General features: G+C 40.8%; 1 protein-coding gene across 3 annotated transcripts in view; it reads right to left on the reverse strand.

The window, feature by feature from the left end:
• Positions 1-1,116: 1,116 nt before the first annotated feature.
• Positions 1,117-20,256, reverse strand: part of PPP2R3C (protein phosphatase 2 regulatory subunit B''gamma) — a 61,499-nt gene continuing 42,359 nt past the window's right edge. For all 3 annotated transcript variants that reach the window (XM_029598958.1, XM_029598960.1, XM_029598959.1), the window contains exons 8-13: positions 17,954-18,009; positions 17,789-17,864; positions 15,786-15,922; positions 5,915-6,052; positions 2,115-2,174; positions 1,117-1,601 (exon numbers count right to left, since the gene is read on the reverse strand). In XM_029598958.1, coding sequence (XP_029454818.1) covers positions 1,413-1,601; positions 2,115-2,174; positions 5,915-6,052; positions 15,786-15,922; positions 17,789-17,864; positions 17,954-18,009 — 656 coding nt within the window. In that variant the 3' untranslated portion in view covers positions 1,117-1,412. The remainder of the gene's footprint in view (positions 1,602-2,114; positions 2,175-5,914; positions 6,053-15,785; positions 15,923-17,788; positions 17,865-17,953; positions 18,010-20,256) is intronic.

The raw sequence follows: 20,256 nt of genomic DNA on the forward strand, positions 1-20,256 counted from the left end.
AAAGTGTCCGCATGCTGCATCTGCAATATATCAAACTTCACAAGCTCTAGCTCATGCTCCATACCTTGCATCCGGAAATTTAAAAAAGGGGTCAAGACAGGGCTCTTCAAACAGGCCTACCCTGATCCAGACCCCACCTAGTCCCTCCTCTCCCTTTACTCCATCTGAGAAAGAGCCCTATTTATCGGACACTTGGCCTCCCCTCTCCTCCGTTCTTGTAACTTTGTCTCCCCCCCCCCTCCTGTAACTCTTTTACTCTCTCTCCTCCTCTTCCTAGTCCACCTTACCTTTATTGATAGTAATATTGTATATAGCTTCTATTTAGTTCTATTGATAGATTATACTTAGTTGTGCTTTTTATTGACAGCAACATTGTATATAGCTTTATTTAGTGCTATGGATAGTATACTCAGTTTCCTTTTAGATGGTATATATCTGCAATGGTTGATTTTAGTGCCTTGTTGTATGTATATTTTTGCAATGTTATTTATTTCTTTTTTCGGTTATTCCTCCACCTCTGTACCCTGCTTTCCACCAGGTACTGTTCCTAATTTCTTTTCTCTGTCTGATTTTCCCCTCGCTGCACTTGCTCCTCTTATCTCCCTTGCTGCTCCCTCCTCCCGGTTTATAATATTTTCCCCCTTTCAGTTATCCTGTAAACCGGCATGATGTACCCACGAATGTCGGTATAAAAAAGTTAATAAATAAATAAATATTAACCATAACTAATGAGCACATCTCATACCCGAAGCTCAAGTGTGAGAATAAGATAAAGATGCAGTTCAAAGATCTCCAGAAATTACAGCCTGTATGCAAAGCCTTTGATACTATTTCCTATCATTTCCTATGTACAGGTCTAAGACCTTTTAACCCTAATCACATCAAGAGATTCTATCTAGCTATGCTAAGTAACACGCAGATATCAAGCACTGTGAAGAGCCCGCCTCAGGAAGCAAGAACAAAGAAAGAACAGGAAGTAATACCATATAAGGACAAGGAGGGAATATTGGTGTGAGAAAGATAAGAACTGTATAAAGCTGTGCTCAACAGGGAAACAAGTGGCTGGCACCTTTTTTTCTGCTACTTTGCTAGCAGCAGGCAGCGACAAGATCCCAGTACCTACAGAACTCTCTGTACTTTATTTGCTTTTAAACAAGGCTTCTGTAGTTTTTCCTTTTATTCCTCTTGATAATAAAAGTTCTTTACTTGTAAGAAGACTGCCTAAGTTGTTTGTTTAAGAAAAAAAGATTAACAAGTGCTAATCAATACCAATTTGATATCTTGCAGCTATAGGCATAGTTACTATTTACAGTATTTAGAGGAGTATCTGGATTCAGAAGTGGGTGGTGCAACCTTCAAGATCTATGTAACAGGTGTAGTTTGCCAGGCAAGAATACATCTGGTGGGGGGTGTCATGTGTCTTCAAGTTCCCCAGTATTCTCAGTGTCATTTGCAACAAGGACTTCTCGGTTCTCGTAAGTCCAGAAGCCATTCAAGTCAATAAGGATGCTGGTAACTGTGTCCCCTTGACTGCTGTTGATCAAATCTTGAAGACTGATTTTAAAAGGGTCCTTGGGTTTCACCATATCAAATATTTCATCCTATTATAAGAAAACCTTTTATTAACTGAACAATTTGTTTAGAAAATACATCACTGATGCTGAAATGAAGGATTCAGTTCATATTAAATACTGCATATGCCTTGGGTCTTAAAGTGTTAAGGTAGTTTCTTCCTATCTAAACCCTTGAACTCTAGGCTGACTTGAAATCTTGGATTGTGGCTTCAGATCCTTGTGTCTTCCCCTTCCCAACAGCCTTTAAGATTACTCTTGTGGTTTGTCACAATGCATTGATTCTATGCCTCTGATACAGGGTCAGGGCAAAGGGAATATAGTAGCCTAAGCATGTGTAATCACTGTAAAAAGGGTTTCTGTTTATAGAACTAGGCAGTCAGTGTTCTCCTGGAGATAGTACATGGTTTTGCTGTGCAGTTTCTCACATTAAAAGTACAATTAAGATAAAATGCACCCATGCTATTCTGTGCAGTAACAGGAAGGGGGAAGATTAAGCAAAGCATGTGTGTGTATTCAATCAACTGTTGCAACAATTCTAACCTTAACATCTTGAAATGAAACAGCTTCTTGCCCATGGATTTTCATCTGTTCTTGAATAGCCTGGTTGGAAAAAAAAAAAAAAATCAGAATGGGAAAAGATGCCTATACAATGTAACATGGAGTTACAGCCTATAGACAAGAAAAAGAAAAACTAATATAAACAAACTAAATTGAAAATATATGAAAAAAACTGATAAGCTAGCTTTGTCTTCTCATTATAGGCAATTTTCCCATTTACTGTGTTAAGGGTCAAAACCCCAAATTGCCTCAAGGCATCAGTAATGCAAGTTGTACAGAGTAGTGAATCTGCACTGCAGAAAGAAGTCTGCTTGCACTGATATTAGAACATACTGGCTATGCAGAAGCAGAGATGATCGAGGCAAAACCATGCAACTGCTGCTTCTATCTCATATCCACTCTGGTTTCATCAACTTGCAATGTCTGCACTACATACAGGTTACTTCTCTCTCTGGGATCCTTGTAACAGCAAATATCTGCTGTTTTAACTTTAGAAAAAATATTTCCAACTGAACTTCCCTTAAAAAGGTGATAAAACCTTCCCTGTCTTACAAAATCTATAAATCGTACTGAGAAGTAGTCTGTGAATTACCTAGGATGGTGTGTATTTTAGTACAATTTATACTCAAAACAATTAGATCCTACTCTGAGCTCAGATAAAATAAATATCCTATTTATTCAATGGGATTATTTTGATTATTTATTCAACAAAAAGATTCAACAGTAAGTATCCTTGTGTAAAAGAGTATGTGAACCAGTGGTATCTCCTTAAGAAGCAATAACTTCAACTAAATGCTTCTTTTAACTCTTGATTAGTTTCTCATAGTTCTGAAGGAATTTTAGCCCATTTTTCCATATACCGTAGACCTGTTTCAACTCTTTGACATTTGAAGATCTCCTTGCAGGAACAGCTTGTTTCAAGTTTTGCTACAACATTTCTTTTTTACCTATTTCTTTAGTAGATGTTATATGCAATCTTTCTACATTCAATCAATGCAGCTTACAATGTCTCCTAGTAATCATAAAACAACAACAAAAATGTGCATGGTAGTATACATAAACCAAACACTCATCTCCAAATCACATAGTCATCTACTCTTGGGGGAATTGTGGTGCACAGAATTCCCCTTTTGCTCAGATTTCTTCATTTGGTCCAAAAAATTAGACACTGCGACCTAGAAGCAACAGCAGCAGTGGCGTCTGCATGTGCTGGAAGCAAGGAGGGGATAATGTTGCTGACAGCTGGAAGAAAGAATAAAACAGCAGCAGGCTGGCCTACGTGGCTTGGAAGAAATGGAGCTGTTGGCATTAGCCCATGCAGGCTGGAAGAGATGAACCTGCAGTACCTGCCTTGGCCTGAGAGGCATGAACAAAGCAGGGGGTAGGACCCGGTAGAGCCTAAATGAGGGATGGAGGAGAGAGCTGTGGCAGATAGCGAGAAAGAGGGGGTGAGAGAGAAAGCTAGAGTCTTGCTAAAGCTGGGGGCAGACAAAGCAAGGGCATCTTGCTGGGATAAGGGGAGAGAGTTGTGTCTGTCCCCATCCCACGAATCAAGCCTCAGTGAAGGCAGACAGTAAGAATGTTGGGGAAAGGAAACAACCTAAATTTATAATAAAACAGACTTTTTTTGTATGTTGGTGGATCAGGGAATTCAGAGCTCCCTAGGCAGCAAATAATTTAGTCTTATTTTCCAACACAGGTAACTCCCCCCAAGTTGCTCTTTTTTCTTTATTTGAATTGTCCACCTCAAAAATTTCTCCAACAATATATTTTTCTTTCTAACTGCCAAGATACTATTTCAACTCCTAGCACTGCTTTTGCAGCTTCCCAAAAAAGAATTGGAGAAGTCTGAGGTTCCTTGTTAAACTGAATATCATCTTTCCACTTATTAAACAAAAAATCTCTGAAGTGTCATTATAGAGATACAAGGGAAATTCCACCTTATCCCACATTTCTGTCGAAAGCCTTCCAAGTCACACCAGACTACTGCATAGTCAAATTTCTAACCGATCAATGTGCACAGCTCCAATTCTAATTATTTCTCAAGCTCCTGCAGCAGATGGGACTATGGCAGCAGCTAAGGGGGAATTCAGTGCGGAACTGGCCATTAAATTCCCAAAGATGGTGGTTCAGGGGAATTTTAATTGGCATCCAATAGTAAAGTGTACTAGAGGAAATACTTTAGAAATGCTACAGGATCTTGCCTTTATGCAATTAGTTGATTTCCCCCACGCATGTTTTGGATCTGATTTTTGATGTGGAAGATGGGAATATCTTAGGAAGTATGCATGATGTTTCCAGTGGTGGCTGGATCACCATCTGTTGCTTTTCTCATTTCGAGGTGCTCTGGAGGATAGAGGTGATCAAGTGATTTTGGTTAAAAGTAGAAACTAGGCAGTTGATTAAAAATGTAGACTTTACTCAGGAAGAACTTTGTTTTAAAGCTGTGCATGAACAAAATGAAGTGTGGAATAATACATTGAAGGAGGGACTGGACAAAGCGATACCTGAATGCACATTAGCTATAAAAGCTACTATGAAGCCAGGATGCAGAATTTTAAAATATTTTGCATAGGATTTTTTTAATTAGCTGGGACAGAATTCTCCCAGGAGTAAGGTGTACATGGCAGCATTATATCCTGTGCAACAGCGCCCTCTGATGTGAGCATACCTCTTTCCTGCCACCTTGCTTCTTTACAAATAAAAAAGAATGAGGGTGCATGAGCAGAACACCTTTAATCGATTTCTGCTTATGCTGAGAGTGTGGGGTGGCTGTACTTTTACTGTTCTCCCTCTGCCTCACACTCCTCCACAGATTAGTTTATTTTAAACAGTTATAGGCCGCTTTATCCCTGGTCCTAAGCTGTTTACAATAAAATCATATATAAAAATAACAGTTCATTAATATATTTTTTTTTCCCAGAATATAAAAGGGTGTTCAATATTTTGTGCCTTTGGCTTCATTTTTTGCTCTGCTTCTTCCCTCCTCTGTTTATTTATTTATTTTTATATACCGGCAACCGTTTGCACATCGTGCCGGTTTACAAGTAACTTACAACAAAAGAACTGTTCCAGTTCTCTCTGCCTGATTATTGATTTTTTCTCTCTCTCTCTCTCGCTGATGTGCCTGTTCCCCTTCTATGGGAGGCAGACTTCTCTCCCTGACCTCCTTTTATCTGTTATAGCAGAGGAGCCAGGAGGAAGCATTTCTGAGCTGCTGTTGCTTCCCCATGTCCCATGGTTCATTTTATTTCCTAGAACCAATCCGCACGGGAGATGGGGAAGCTGCACTCAGCCACTGATGGCTCCAGGAGCTTCTGACTACACTGCTACTCGTCCTGAACACGAGTGGCTCCATGCAAGAGCCAGTGGCAACTCTTCAGCAGCACTGGGTAGGAGGAAGAGAGGCAGCAGACAGAGGTGGGAGGGAGATGGTAGCAGGAGCCGTTTTCACTTTTTCCCAGGAGACAGAAGCAGGTGAAAAATCCCCATCCCATAACACAGACTGGCTACATTCTTCCTACGGTGGAGTGGAGTCCACGCATCTAGAAATTTAAGGCTTGTCTTTGGCGCCTTCTAAAAATACAGAGCCAACTATCGTAGGAGGACGATTAATTTCTATTACCCAAAAGTCTCATTTGCAATAGGGACTAGTAGACAACTCAGAGGGGAACAAGCTTACAGTCGTTAGTTCACAGGCCTTAAAAACACGGTCAGAGTGTAAGCAAGCATTTCATTCAGGATTGGGGTGAGAATAAATGTTAAAAACTACAAAGACTTACTCTAAAGAAATAGTTAAGGGAAAACACATTCAGATATCCTTTGTTCTCCATGTCGAGAAGCTTGAAAATGTACTGCAGGGCAGCAGGCTCCTTCCTGTTCTCCAGTGCAAGCACAAAGTCGAGGTAAGTCTTGTAATCCTGAAGCAGACACATTCATCTTTATTATAGACATCCCTTGGAACTTTCTTCAAGCAGGAAACACTATCATAAGAGATACTGTAGAGAGCAAGTTCTATATTGTACAGGTGGGCTAGCAGCAAATCAGATGCACCGCTCATGAAGTTTCTGGTCCTTGACATTTGCACTTTGAAAACAGTTAATACATTATTACTTAATATTTTTACAAAATTTGCAATAAAAGATGTGCACATCACAGCTCAATCTCCTATTTTTCTTTTTAATTCTCCTTCTCATAGTGGACTCTTCAGCTGTTGCTATATGCTTACTTTCCAAGTATCAGTATGATGCCTGCAGGTGGGTCAGCACTACTGCATCCCAAATTCCTAATGACGGAAGTAGCTAAGCAATAGGACCTCTCACAACCTTTAAACAGCAGTGTACACAAGTAATAGACAAGCTAATTAATCTGAAGAATCTCATTAAGTCTGCAGCTAAGGCACTTCCATTTCTCTATCTGAAATAAGTCACAGGGAACAGCTAACAGTTTACAGAGTTTTATAAAAGACAGGTTATTTTCTCTCAGCCTCTGGATTGTCTCCTAACCCCTGCAAAAGAGTGAACACTCCTGAGGAGTGATCTCAGAAAGTCTGAAGAGTGGTGCAGAAATGCAAGGGAGCAGTACACGATTCAAGGGATGAGTTACTCATAGGTGATCGTATCAGATGAGCTCAAGGTAACAAAACAACTTGACAAGCTGGTGTCCAGAGCAATGCTATGGTACACATGGAGATATTACCAGTAGAAAAATGAGGTGATTATGCCTCTGTACAAGTCTGTGGTGAGACCTCATTTTGTATACTGTGACCAGTTCTGGAGGCTATAATGCCAAAAGGGATATAAGAACATAAGATTTGCTATACTGGGTCAGATCAAAGGACTATCAAGTCCAGTATCCTGTTTTTAACAGTGGCCAATCCAGATCACAAGTACCTGGTAGGATCTGAAAATGTAGATAGATTTCAAAGTGGTTATTCCATGGATAAGCACTGGATTTCCCCAAGTCACTTTAATAATGGTTTATGGACTTTTCTTCCAGGAACCTGTCCAATTCTTTTTTTAAACCCAGCTACACCAACTAATTGGAGGCAGTTTGCATCAAAAAGCACCTAAATATATATATTCTAGGGAACGGAGAGGAAAGCTAGGATAGAAACATTCGAATATCTGAAACGTATAAATAATGCTCAACAAGCAAGCACTTTTTCAGTGAAAAGGAAGTTCTAGAACCAGTCATGATGTAAGGCTCAAAGGAAGTAGACTCTGGAGTAACCTAAGGAGAAATTTAGTCTTACCTATTAATCTCCCTTCCTTGAATCTTGCTAGACCAGTCCAAATGCATGGGTTTATGCCACTCTGCTAGTAGATGGAAACAGAACACAACTTCTCTAGTGACATCATCACTGGTAGAAATAATGGTAAAGCACAATCACTTGCCAGTAAAGGTACCTTATGACAAAGGAATGGAGTAGAAAACCCAACTCCCCCATAAAACCATCAAAACCACAACAGGAGAGAATCTTCCAAGAAATCCCCCTCTCTGCATTTCAGCAGGATAGAAGAGAAAGCAAGGAACAAGAAATAACAGATTCAAATTAGCCTTGGTTCTCCTTAAGAAGGACAGGTAAGGCATAAGACTTTCTGTGAAACCCATAGCTCTTGAACAAGGACAAGCAAAACTGCAGTGGCTGACTTCTTGGGAAGGTCCTGGACTGGTCTAGTAGGACTCAAGGAAAGTAAATTAACAGGTTAAGACTAAATGTCTCCTTCCTTATCAACCTGCTAGTCTAGTCCAGTCTTGTGGGAAGTATTCAAGCCCATTCTAACGTGGGTGGGAAGACGAAAAAAGGCTGCCCTGAGAATGCCTGCCACAAAAGCTGCATTTGCTTTAGCATGTACATCCACTCTTGCAATACTTAGTGAAGGACTACGAAGATGACCAAGTGGCCACCTTACAAATATGTTCCAGAGTAACTGCTGTAGCCTACGCCAACAAGGAAGCCTGAGCCTTTGTTGAATGAGCACAAAGTGACTCTGGAATCTGCAGGCCCTTCAGCAAGTGTTCTGGAGATTGCCTCCTTAATTCAGTAGGACAGAAGATGATTTTGAACCTGCCTCCCCTTGTGAGGGCTCCCAAATGAAACAGACATTTATTTAAAACTTTTCTATACCGTCGTATAGCGGAGCACCATCACAACGGTTCACAGCTAGGCACAAATATGTGGTTTCTAATTTATCCAAAGGGTGCCATCATTATACGGTTACATAGTTCGATAATATACTCTAATTGGGAAAGGGTGTGATTACCATTTACTATTAACTGTCTTTATAATTTAATACTTAAATTGTGAGAAAATAACAAAAGTAAGCAATACTGCTTTTTCTTGGTGAATTCCTGCTTTGTGTATGTGTTATTTCATTACCTCACTGTGAAATGCTTTTTTGAAGAGTCATGTTTTTAAGCCTTTTTGAAGAGTTTTATTTCTTTCATTAGTCTTAATTCTAGTGGTAATGTGTTCCATAATAATGGTCCTGCCAAAGATAGTGCTCTCTCTCTAACTTGGGTTAACTTTGCTGTTCTGACTGAGGGTATGGTTAGTAGAGCTTTATTGGCTGATCTGAGGTTTCTTTGGGGGACATGTAGTCGTAATGCGGTGTTTAGCCAGTCTGCGTTTTCGTCGTTTATTAGCTTATGAACTGTGCATAGTGCTTTAAATTGAATTCTCTGTTCTATTGGGAGCCAGTGTAAATCTGCAAGTGTTTGGGTGTTTTTCTAAAGGGATTAGTTACCTTTAGATACTGAGGAGAACTCAACAAACATCCAAGAAACAAAGAGACCTATCCTTTCCCAAGATGTTCCTCTTTTGTGAAAGCTGGAAGAAAGATTGCCTGGTTCAGATGAAAATGCAGTACAACCATAGACAAAAACAAACTACCTCTGCCAAAAAACCTAGATAGGAATCACTGCATGATAAGGCCTACAATTCTGAAATGCATCTGACTATTAAAAATATTGAAGTTTGTGTATCAACACTTGCTAATAAAACCTTTGGAGACTTACAACATATAAACACAATACAAACTAATTCCAATACAAATATCATTGCATAATCATAACAAAACCCTTTAAAATTCAATCCTCTCATCACCCACCACCACATTATTCACTGAATCCCATAAGTAAAGATGCAATCAAGATATCAAACAAAATCAAATTATAACCTTCTCCATTTCTACTATCATTCCAATTTATATTCCTTCCCAAAACCAATTAATAAGCAACCTCCGGACCTCAACCATATTTATTTATTTATCATCTAGAGACAGATCCTTCAAAGATGCATACTGAAGAAGCTGAAAGGGAGAACCCACAAGCACAGTAAGAACCAAATCAATATCTCCCCTGGGGAACCAGGACCATGAAGGACAAATTAATTTAATCCCATGAATTAAATGGACCATATCTGGATTAGAAGTCACTTGAGACTCTCTGAATCTGTTCCCTATAACTAATCACTTCAACCTTTAGAGAATTAAGGGCTAATTTCTTATTCAGCCCCTCCTGCATGAAGGTCAGTATGTCTGCTCACCACAGCGAGACAAGACACCAGATCCGAACATATGCCAAAGAAGTTGAGTTCTTATGGGCCTTCAGTAGGGTAGCAATCACCGTTGCTGGATATCTAGGGACCTTCATTTTTCCTTGGAATGTCTCCATTTTTATTATAAAACAAAAATGGAAGAAAATCAGTGAGAAAAAGACAACTCATTTTTTCTACTGATTTTCTCCCATTTTTGTTCATTATAATAAACACAGAAATTCCCAGGATAAATAAAAACTTCCTGGATAAGTGAAACTTTTCAAAGGCCAGATCATAAGACAAAATGGAGCTGGATCCTCACACACTGGACCTGGACATGAGAGGCTGCGACCTCAGGATAAGCAGAGAAGAATGCTGGCTATTAAACTCCTGGCCAGTCCGGAGCCACCAGAATCACAGTCAACTGGTTACCCTCTATTTTCCTTAGCATCATACATAAAAAAAGAGGTAAAGGATGAAAAATAAAGAAGCTTGTCCTTTGACCAAGGCTGGATCCAGGACATTAATTTCTCTGGAATCCTATTACACCTTGCGGCTGAAGAACTTGTCAGCCTTGGTGTTTCTGCAAGTTGCTATGATGTCCCTGTAAGGAAAGCTCCATCAATCCACTATTATCTGAAAGGTGTTTTGGCCTTGTTCCTACTCTCCGGGATCCAATATGTTCCTGCTGAGGAAGTCGGCCTGGACAGTTTCTTTTTCTACAGTGTGAGTTGCTGAAAGATGTAGGCAGCTCTGTTCGGCCCAACTGAACAGAAGGCATTCCTCTTAAGCCACCAAGAGCTCTGAGTGACTCCCTGCTTGTTTACATACACTATTTCCGTGGCATTGTCTGAGAACACCTGAACTGCTATTCCCTTTGGCAAGGGCAGAAAGTGCACCAGAGCCAATCCGATTGCTCTGTTCTCCAAGAGGTCTCGTCCTTAAACTACTTGACTGTAATACACTGAGCTCTTCTGCCCAGCATGCTTGCAACCAATGTGATCCTGATCTAACAGAGGTTCGAGATCCATTCCCTTCAACAGATTCACAGGAGTAGACCACCACAACAGGCTCTCTGATGTGGGTACTCATAGGTCTTTAGTCACAGTGAAACACTTTTTGATGTATCACACAAGAAGTCATTCTTGTTCTCATTTTTTTTATTTTTGATCATAAGCAGCCTTTACCAAGTATAACATTATAACATGACATTACTTTGCTACAATTTTGTATTTGGTTTTCTAGATAGTTGGATACTATAGACTAGATAAAAATGCAGAAAGAACTGGACCACAGGGTCACAGAAACATATCTAGAATAAGGACAAGGCCAGTAGACATTCCATCTAAAGTTATAAAAAAAAACAAACCCCAACATATCCTTAGAAGAGACACAAGGCAGCTAACACTGCAAAATTCCAAGAAAACATTTACATACAAGATTAGGATTAATTAACTTGGAGAACGAGAGTAAATTACCATACAGCCATTCAGATTATTTGTTTCTAATGGAAAGCCAATCAGAGGAATTTTGACAATTATGTAACCTATTTTGGGGTTGGAAATATACAACTGTAAATTCTATATAATGCTTTGTCATCAGTAAAATCATTTGAGAGGGAGTTTATGCTGATGCCTTGTGTGGCACCCTGCCTCTCCATAAGGTACCTTATTATTAAGTGTCTATTTTATAGCATTTAATAGAAGCTTTTCTCTACAGCTTTTGGCTTTCAGCATCTATTTTCAGAGAAGCACATCTCCCCTACAGAAGACAAGAGATGAATCTTGTAATCCTTGTGGAGATCAATGAGTTAACAGACATCTGTAGGGGCTGCATGTGACACTTGGCCCATAGGACCAACATCAAGGTGGCTGCCACTGAACTCAGAAGTTGAAAGTAATCCCAAACTCTGGGAGCCTCCAAAAGAGGAAGGCCTGCACTTGAGCAAATAACTTGGCTATCCTTCCCTGATGTCAAAGCAAGCTCCTAAATACTCCAGCAAATGGGAAGGCAAGAGATTGCTCTTTGGGTAATTCACTATTCAACCTAGACCTTCTAGGTCCTGAACTACCCAGGCTGAGGTCACCTGCCCTTCCTGCAATGATTTGGCTCTTATCAACCAATTGTCTAGGTATGGCTGGACCAGGAGACCTTCTTTGTGCAAGAAGGGCGCAACTACCACCATCACCTTCGTAAATGCCCTTAACACTGTGATGAGTCTAAAAGGAAGGGTTCTGAAATGAAGATGCTTCCCTAGAATGCAAGAGCAAAGACATTTCTGATAATCCTCCATAATATTAATATGGAAATAAGTCTCCAAGAGATTTAGGGATAAGAAGTGCTCTCATTGTCACAATGATGGAGAGAAAAGTTTCTATACAGAAGTGCAGAATCCAGAGACATCTGTTGACCTCTTTGAGATTGAGGATGGACTGGAAGGAATGGTCCTCTTTTAGACCCACAAAAGAGATGGAATACTGATATTGGGCCATGTCTCAAGGAGTACTGGAACCACAGCTTCCAAATGCTGGATCCTCTCCAGGAGTAGCCCTTACCACTAACTCCATGGAGTCCGATTTGCAGGAAGGTACCATATAGGCATCTAGGAACAGCAAATCTAGGAACATCCACTCTGAACAATAGTGAGAACCCACTGGTCTGATATGATGTGGGTTCACTCCTGGTAGTACCGCAGAACTGACTGGGAAGTTCCAGAAGTCCAAGCATTATCGTTCCTCCGTCTCTTAACCCTCACCCCCCCCCCAAAAAAAAAAATAGACTGTCAATGGATATCTCCTGGCCTCCCTAAGAGACCACAACATCTATTAGCTGGATTAGACGGATGGGTCATATCATCTGGGAGTTCTGGGGCTAGATCTTCCCCAGTTCCTTAACTAATTTTTCCAGATCCTCTACAAAAAATACTTCCCTTTAAAGGGAAGTCTGCTCAGACAAGTCATACATGCTGTATCTGCCACCCAGTTACACAGCCTTCATACCACAACAAATGAAGCTACTGTCCAGGAAGAGATCCTTGCAAGGTCATACAATACGAATGCCACAAAAGCAGCCCTGGATTCAAATTGGGCCACCTCCGGACTGTCCAGAAACTGTTGTAACCAACGCATTAAGACCTAAATCATTATCCCCCACAAATGGAGGATTGGACTTCCAAGACCATAAAAGAATAAATGCTGCTTCAAAAGGGCTTCCATCTTTCTATCCTGCGCATCCTTAAGAGCAGTGCCACCTTCCATAGGAATGGTTGTATTGTAGGACACTGATGACACTAAGGCATCAACCCTAGGGACCCTAAATAAATTATCCCTGCACTCTGCTAGAAAAGGATACAGCTTGCTCAGTCTTGTTACCATACAGCTCCCATTCAGGAGACTCCTACTCGTTTAACTCCATGCAATTAAGCAGTTTGTGAAGAAGGAAAGCTTTAACTAGTCTTCTGACTCCCTCAAGAATAGGGTTCCTATCAGGATCTTCTTTGATCTTAAAATCAGACGTATGGAGGGAGGATACAATCTGAGAAATGAGAGAAGTGAACTCCTCTATCCAAACAGCCTGATCACTGAAGAGTCCTCCTTCCAAAGATAATTCCCCCTCTAAGTACTCCAGACGCCTGCCTCTTTCTTCAATTCCTTTACTGAACTCAGAGGGGAACCTGGGGAGGTAATCTCCTGCGCGATGTCCAGAACCTCCCTAGACAACCTACGGCACCTGGGGACAGAGCTGCCACATACAGGAAAACTAGGCAACAAGGCAAGCCCGTGGTCATCGAAAACCTTCCCCCAGGAGGCTTCTGCATATTGCAGAAAACCTGCTGCATAGCCTGCAGAAATTCAGATTAAAAAATTCCTTGGGGCTGTGAGGAGAGAGCCTGACTTGCCTCCTGTGTCTCCTCCCCCTCCAGAACCAAAATTTTGACTGGGCTCCCTTTGGCAATGATGCATCCCAAGCTAGGCCACACTGTGGATCTAAAATGGTTCCCATTTATACCTCTAAGTGATCTGCCACAGCCACAGGAACTGCTACTCCCCTTTCTCTGCAACTCTCATGTATAGGAGAAACTGCTGCTGCAGATCCATCTGAGGCCGAATCATAAAAAGGTCAGAAGGAGTCTGTAGTACTTGAGACATGCAAGCCCCTGCAGTGATGGATTCAGACATGGCCCCTCTTTCAGCAATTTGCTCTCCTTCTTCCAAATCTGTTAGGCCATTTCTCCGCGACATAGCCCTCTAGACCAGCTCCCACGGACTGCCTAGGCTCCTCCATCTCCATAGGCCAGCCAAGATCCATTCAGCTGCACCAAGCCTCCTCTCTCCAAAGGCTCTGAAAAAATGGAGCTGCGGCAACTGCAAGATGGTGGTCGAATGAAGAGCCTCTCTTTTTTTTTCCCCTCAGTAAAAGGCAGCTTGAGCCTGCCTGCCCAAAGCTGTTTCTTACCTCCATGGAGAGAGGGAGAGAGAGAGAGAGAGAGTGAGAGCGAGAGGACAAGTCAGAAATAATTGGGGGGGGGGGGGGGATCTCACTGGATCGAGTCTCTCCTGAACCCCTCAATACTTCAGGGCTCAATCAGAGCCCAAAGGTGCCAGGGAGCCACACTAGGACCCACTCAACCAGGGTCTTCCCTGGAAACCTGATCCAAGACACTACTAGGAGAACAAGCAAGATGCTTGTTGCCCCAGATCTCATTCCAACCAGGGGATTCAGCCCACAGACTGATGCCCTGGGAGTAGAACGGAGTCCTTCTCTACCAAGGAAGGCCCTGAGCCCAAACACTGGAAGCCTAAGAATCCTGCTTCACCAGTCTAAAATACTGGCCATTAATTGTGCTGTACTACTACTAAAATCAGTGATTCTGATTCTGATTCTCCATCTGCTGGCAGAGTGGCATAATCCCATGTGTCTGGACTGCTCTAGCAGAAAAAAGAAGGAAATATTTCTGTACAGAAAGGGTAGTAGATGCTTGGAACAGACTCCCAGGGAAACTAAATAAAACCAACACAATAATAGGATTCAAGAAATAAAAAGAAAAAAATATATAAGGAGATACTTTATACTGGACTTACTTAATACATTTCTTGACTAGCTTTTGGGAAATAAATGCAACCTTCCCCCACCCCCCTTACTACCACTTATCACCAATACCCATGCCCGAGAGAGGGGTTACAAACTAATTCTTCCTTTCAGCCACTTCAAAGTGGATTACATTGAGATATCTATATCTATTTATATCTATAGATACAGATATAGATATATAGATTTTTTTTTTTTTTTATTTGTTAACCATTTTTTCTGTGCATTCTAGTGGACTACTATGACAACTACACTACTTTATACAGGCTTCAAGAAAGAATGGGATAAATGGAGAGGATCCCTAGATACAAAGAAATAAAGGTAAAGCCAGAGATCCATTGGAGTCTATGGCTTTGTAAATGGAACAGAACAAATGGGCCTTTTGGTCTCATCAGTCATCACATTATTTATTTTGTTCTGTCTGCAGTAATATTTGGTCCCTTTCAGTCACATCATTACTATACATATTAAATTATTTCAGCTGCTTTACCAGTGTCTTCCTGAATGAACTCCTTGGCAAGAATAACTTCCCACACTGGATTTGACTGATCTACACTAGTGAAGTCACAAATGACACTATTATATATATTGTATAACAACCACAAATTAATGTGGAAGAAATTCCCCGGAATTATCCCCCAATGTTTTTTTTTTTTTTGCTGTACAACCAAAAAGGAGTATTTCACTTAATAGGACTAGGTTGAAGTGCTGCTTTACAAAATCTTAAGCAGAGCGCAGACAAAAACAGTTCAACAGAAAGGAACAATTCTATATAACAGCTTTACTTTTAATACCCAGGAGAAGCTCCTGACCTAGATTTATATTTCTTCAGGGAGCTGATGTCAGACTTTGGGCCTTGTGTTCATGACACTTCAGAACAGGGATACATGCTCTATCATGCCTTACTGCTCTAAAGCTGGACAAGTACTTATTTGTGTAGGCTCTGCACTTCTCTGGGTCTATTATGGAGTAAGCTAGGAGAAACAGAGGGATGCTAGCGCCTGCCACAGGATGCTCAAGCTTACCATTTCCCCATCGTAGGTGAGACATTCCTGGAAGACACGGTCCAGAAACACGTTGGTGAGAGTTCCTGTTCCATAGCGTGACAGCTCCTCTTTACTCAGCATCCCATTGTGATCCTTATCAAGATTTAAATACTGTCCTGGGATTAGATCATGCAGAACAAAGAGCCATGTTAGCTTCACTTTGTTATAGACAAGTGTGGTTGAGGGGGAAAAAGGTGGGAAGATGGAAAAAATATTATGTACAGCAACAAAACATATTTAATGAAGAATATTTAAAAGTTTCCCTTTTTTGAACAAATATATTAGATAACACACAATTGGTGCTTTATTACTAAAGGCCACTGACCATTAAATAAAACAGTCTCCAGAAACTTTTGAACAAAAACAAACATTGCTGAACCATCTGGTAACAACAACAAACCTAAAATAAAAACAAATCTTTCATGTCAAATTAAAGTGATCATGCTAGGAGAAAATTCACTAGGAATACTGCATAGACTGTTCTTTGAATTGCTGACATTTGACACAGCAAAATGTTTACTGCTCAACCATGTCAGAGCTAGAAATGACCCTGAGCTTCTCTCTCTCTAAGAACATAAGAAATTGCCATACTGGGTCAGACCAAGGGTCCATCAAGCCCAGTACCCTGTTTCCAACAGTGGCCAATCCAGGCTACAAGTACCTGGCAAGTTCCCAAACATTAAATAGATTCCATGCTACTAATGATGGTAATAAGCAGTGGCTATTCCCCAAGTCAATTTGATTAATAGTTTATTGACTTCTCCTCCAGGAACTTGTCCAAACCTTTTTTTAAACCCAGCTATGCTAATTCCTTAACTGTAGACTCTGACAATGAATTCCAGAGTTTAATTGTGCATCGAGTGAAAACATTTTCTATAATTTGTTTTAAATGTGCTACTTGCTAACTTAATACAAGGACTAGGGGGCATTTCATGATCTGAAAGAGTAAACAACCAATTTGCATTAACCCGTTCTAGTCCTCTCATGATTTATAGATCTCCATCATATCCCCCCTCAACCGTTTCTTCTCCAAGCTGAACAGCTCTAACCGCTTTAGTCTTTCTTCATAGAGGAGCATTTCATCCCCTTTATCATTTTGGTCGCCTCTCTCTGTATCTTCTCCAGTACCATCAATATCTTTTTTGAGATGCGGCGACCAGAACTGAACACAACACTCAAGGTGCAGTCTCACCATGGAGCGATACACAGGCATTATGACATTCTCCATTTTATTCACCATGCACTTCCTAATAATTCCTAACATTGTTTGCTTTTTTGACCACCACAGCACACTGAGCTGATGATTTCAATGTATTGTCCGCTATGATGCCTAGATCTTTTTCCTGGATGGTAACTCCCAACATGAAACCTATCATCATGTAACTACAGCATGGGCTATTTTTCCCTATATCAATCACCTCGCACTTGTCCACATTAAATTTTGTCTGCCATTTGGATGCTCAATCTTCCAGTCTCGCAAGGTCCTCCTGCAATTTATCTCAATCCACTTGTGATTTAACTAATCTGAATAATTGTGTCTCATCTGCACATCTCAGTTGTAGTTCCCCTTTCCAGATCATTTATCAATATATTAAAAAGCACCATCCAAGTACTGTTCTCCAAGGCACGCCATGGTTTACCTTTCTCTCTCCTGAGAAAACTGACCATTTAATCCTGCTCTCTGTTTCCTGACTTTTAACCAGTTTGCAATCCACAAAACGTACATTGCCTCCTATTCCTTGACTTTTTAATTTTCTTAGAAGCCTCCCATGGTGGACTTTGTCAAATGCTTTCTGAAAATCCAAATACACCATATCTACTGGCTCACCTTTAACCATATCCCCCGATAATGTCCAATTCATTGGCATGCAGGTCATCTACTAACCAAAGCTGACAGGCAGAGTTTTGCATCATCAAAATGGGGATTTGAAATTCAACCCATCCATAATGTAAATCAAGGCTCAGTGACAGTGCTAACATACCATAAACTCTCAGTGCAGATGGAGCAGAGAACCAGTTGGATTCTTGACTTTCTTTGGAAAGTTCTTCATCCCTGAGCTAAGTGAATATTAAAAAAAAAAAATCTAGTTAGGAATCATTTTAACACAAAATGAAATATCTAAAATCTACAACTTGCTGATCCTTACCTCTAATAAATCATCCAAGAAACTACAGGCTAAAATATCCTGGATTTTTATCTTTCCTGGAAAACAAAGAGCAAAACATTCACTAGTTTCATAGAAAAGGACTGGAAAATAAGCCACTAGGTTTGGTTAGAACCAATATAGAAAATATCACTACTCTTCTTTTTATACTGTACACCCTCCCTGCTTCATCTTTACAAGCTGTCTCTCATCAGGCTATCATCCCATTTTTCTGTACAGTCAGATCCCCTCCCTTGTGGCTCTTTGGCCAGCTATAGCTGCTATCCCAAGAGTTGGAATAAATCTTTTCCAGGACCACTTCCACCCATGCAACAAGTAAAGTAGTCAGGCAGGCTGAAAGAATACCACTCCAACATCACACATACACAAATAATTACTTCCTCTAGTCAGACTTCATAGGGCACACCATTGATGAGGCTTCAAGGCAAATATCAAATGATGGGACTGAGCCTGCCTTCAAAATATCCGTTAATAGGTTTGGGAAGACAATCTGACCACAAAATAATGATAATTATTTGTCATTATTTCCGTCAGAGCAGCTTATTTATTCAATGGTAGACAGGTTCTGCCAGCACTCTGCCCACAGGCATCATTATGGGCAGAAGTATCTTCAGTCTCCTCATACTGGGTTATCCCTACACTACTTCTCTACGTTGTATAGGCTGGACATGCACGCCTGGGAAGATGCAGCCTTCGGAGCAGGAGCCCTTAAGGCAGCCCTGTCTTCCTCTTACAGCTTTAATAAACTCTTTGGGAGGAAGGACTAACCTAGCAGGAAGAAAAGGAAGGTGAAATTGGTTATTATCTGATCATTTTCTTTCCTCGAGTTCTGCTAAACCAGTGCAGGCCCCACGTGGGAGCACAGGGTCTGCCAACAAGCTTGTCTAAGGTGACCTAGACTTTCTTTTATTCTCTCCCTTGCCCTACCCAGGAAAGGGTACAGCCTCAAGGGGTTCAAATATGATTAATTGGGGGAGTGGGAGATGGAAAGAGCTAAGGCCCTTGATAGGTTCTTTTCCGGTTGCTCTGGTAGAAGACTACTGGCGAGGACCTGGAACCACTTCTGCTTTATGGCAGATGATGAAATCATGGAGGAAGTGTGGCTTCTGTCTCCAGAAGCTAAGAAGTGGAGAAATCCCAAGAGTAAGGACTTGTGTAGAAGGATTCAAGGAAAGGAAATTATCAGGCAATAATTAATTTCATCATACTATATATAAACCAGAATGACTGGAAAATAGCATGCATAGATTGTATTTTCACGTTGACAAGCATTATTTTCTATACAAAATCTTCATGCACAAAAAACGCAGGTGCAAAAATCAATAAATACATTATATCTGCAACAAATTTCAAAGGGAAAGTATGCATGTATTTTCTCTTTGAAAATTGGTACAAAATCTGCAATTATTTTTAACTCACATACTTTGTCCCAGAACAGTCTGAAAATTGCCTCCATTATGTCTTTGTTACTTCATCCATTGCTCATTATTGTTGGTTTGTTTTTTCTATGGCAAGTGTACATATATTTCTTTTCATTTTTGACCTGGTAGTTTCCTCCTGCTCCTTTATACTTCTAGCTCAATCAGAACCAGTGCTGGAATGTAGCAATATGAAGGTTCATTCACATCTACCTGGGGATTTTCCCCCCTATTTTATATCCCCCATCCCCTAATTCCATCATACCTAGTCTGATCTTTGCAACGAGGGTCCTGGGCCAGTGACTATTCACCAGGGCTCCCTCTGGAACCTTGCAATCATGGGCCTTGAATCTGGCCATAAAGGGGTGAATTTTAAGAGTTGCTCATGTTAAAATGCCCATGTAAGCGAGTATCTGGGCTGAGTGCGAGCAACTCATTTAAAAATAGCCCAATTATGTGCGTATATGCACTTATGCGAACCACCAAATGTACTGGAAAAAGGGGTAGAGTAAGGGCATGTCAGCGGCGTTCCAGGGCAGGGCCAACTTTTAAGCACACAAATCCATCTGGCTGTTAACCACGCATATTTATTTCTGCTTTTGATGAGGTGCAAGTCTAAAGAAAAAACTTGTTTTAGGCCAAAAACCACTGGGTGATGATTCTGGGTAAATGGGGGTGGGGGGAGTGCAGGCTGAAGAACCCGAGGGGTCTGGCTGACAGAGGTAAGTTGGGCAAACTGGCTTCTTGTGCGCATGTTTTAAAATCTACTTACCTGCGCGCATTAAAGCCAACTAATCCTGAAGGAAGATACGCGATTTATGTTTGCTCATGTAACTGCTTAAAATTAGGAGCACACATATGCATGCC

The sequence above is a fragment of the Rhinatrema bivittatum genome, chromosome 4 (genome assembly GCF_901001135.1).
Source record: "Rhinatrema bivittatum chromosome 4, aRhiBiv1.1, whole genome shotgun sequence".
In the NCBI taxonomy this organism is placed as follows: domain Eukaryota; kingdom Metazoa; phylum Chordata; class Amphibia; order Gymnophiona; family Rhinatrematidae; genus Rhinatrema; species Rhinatrema bivittatum.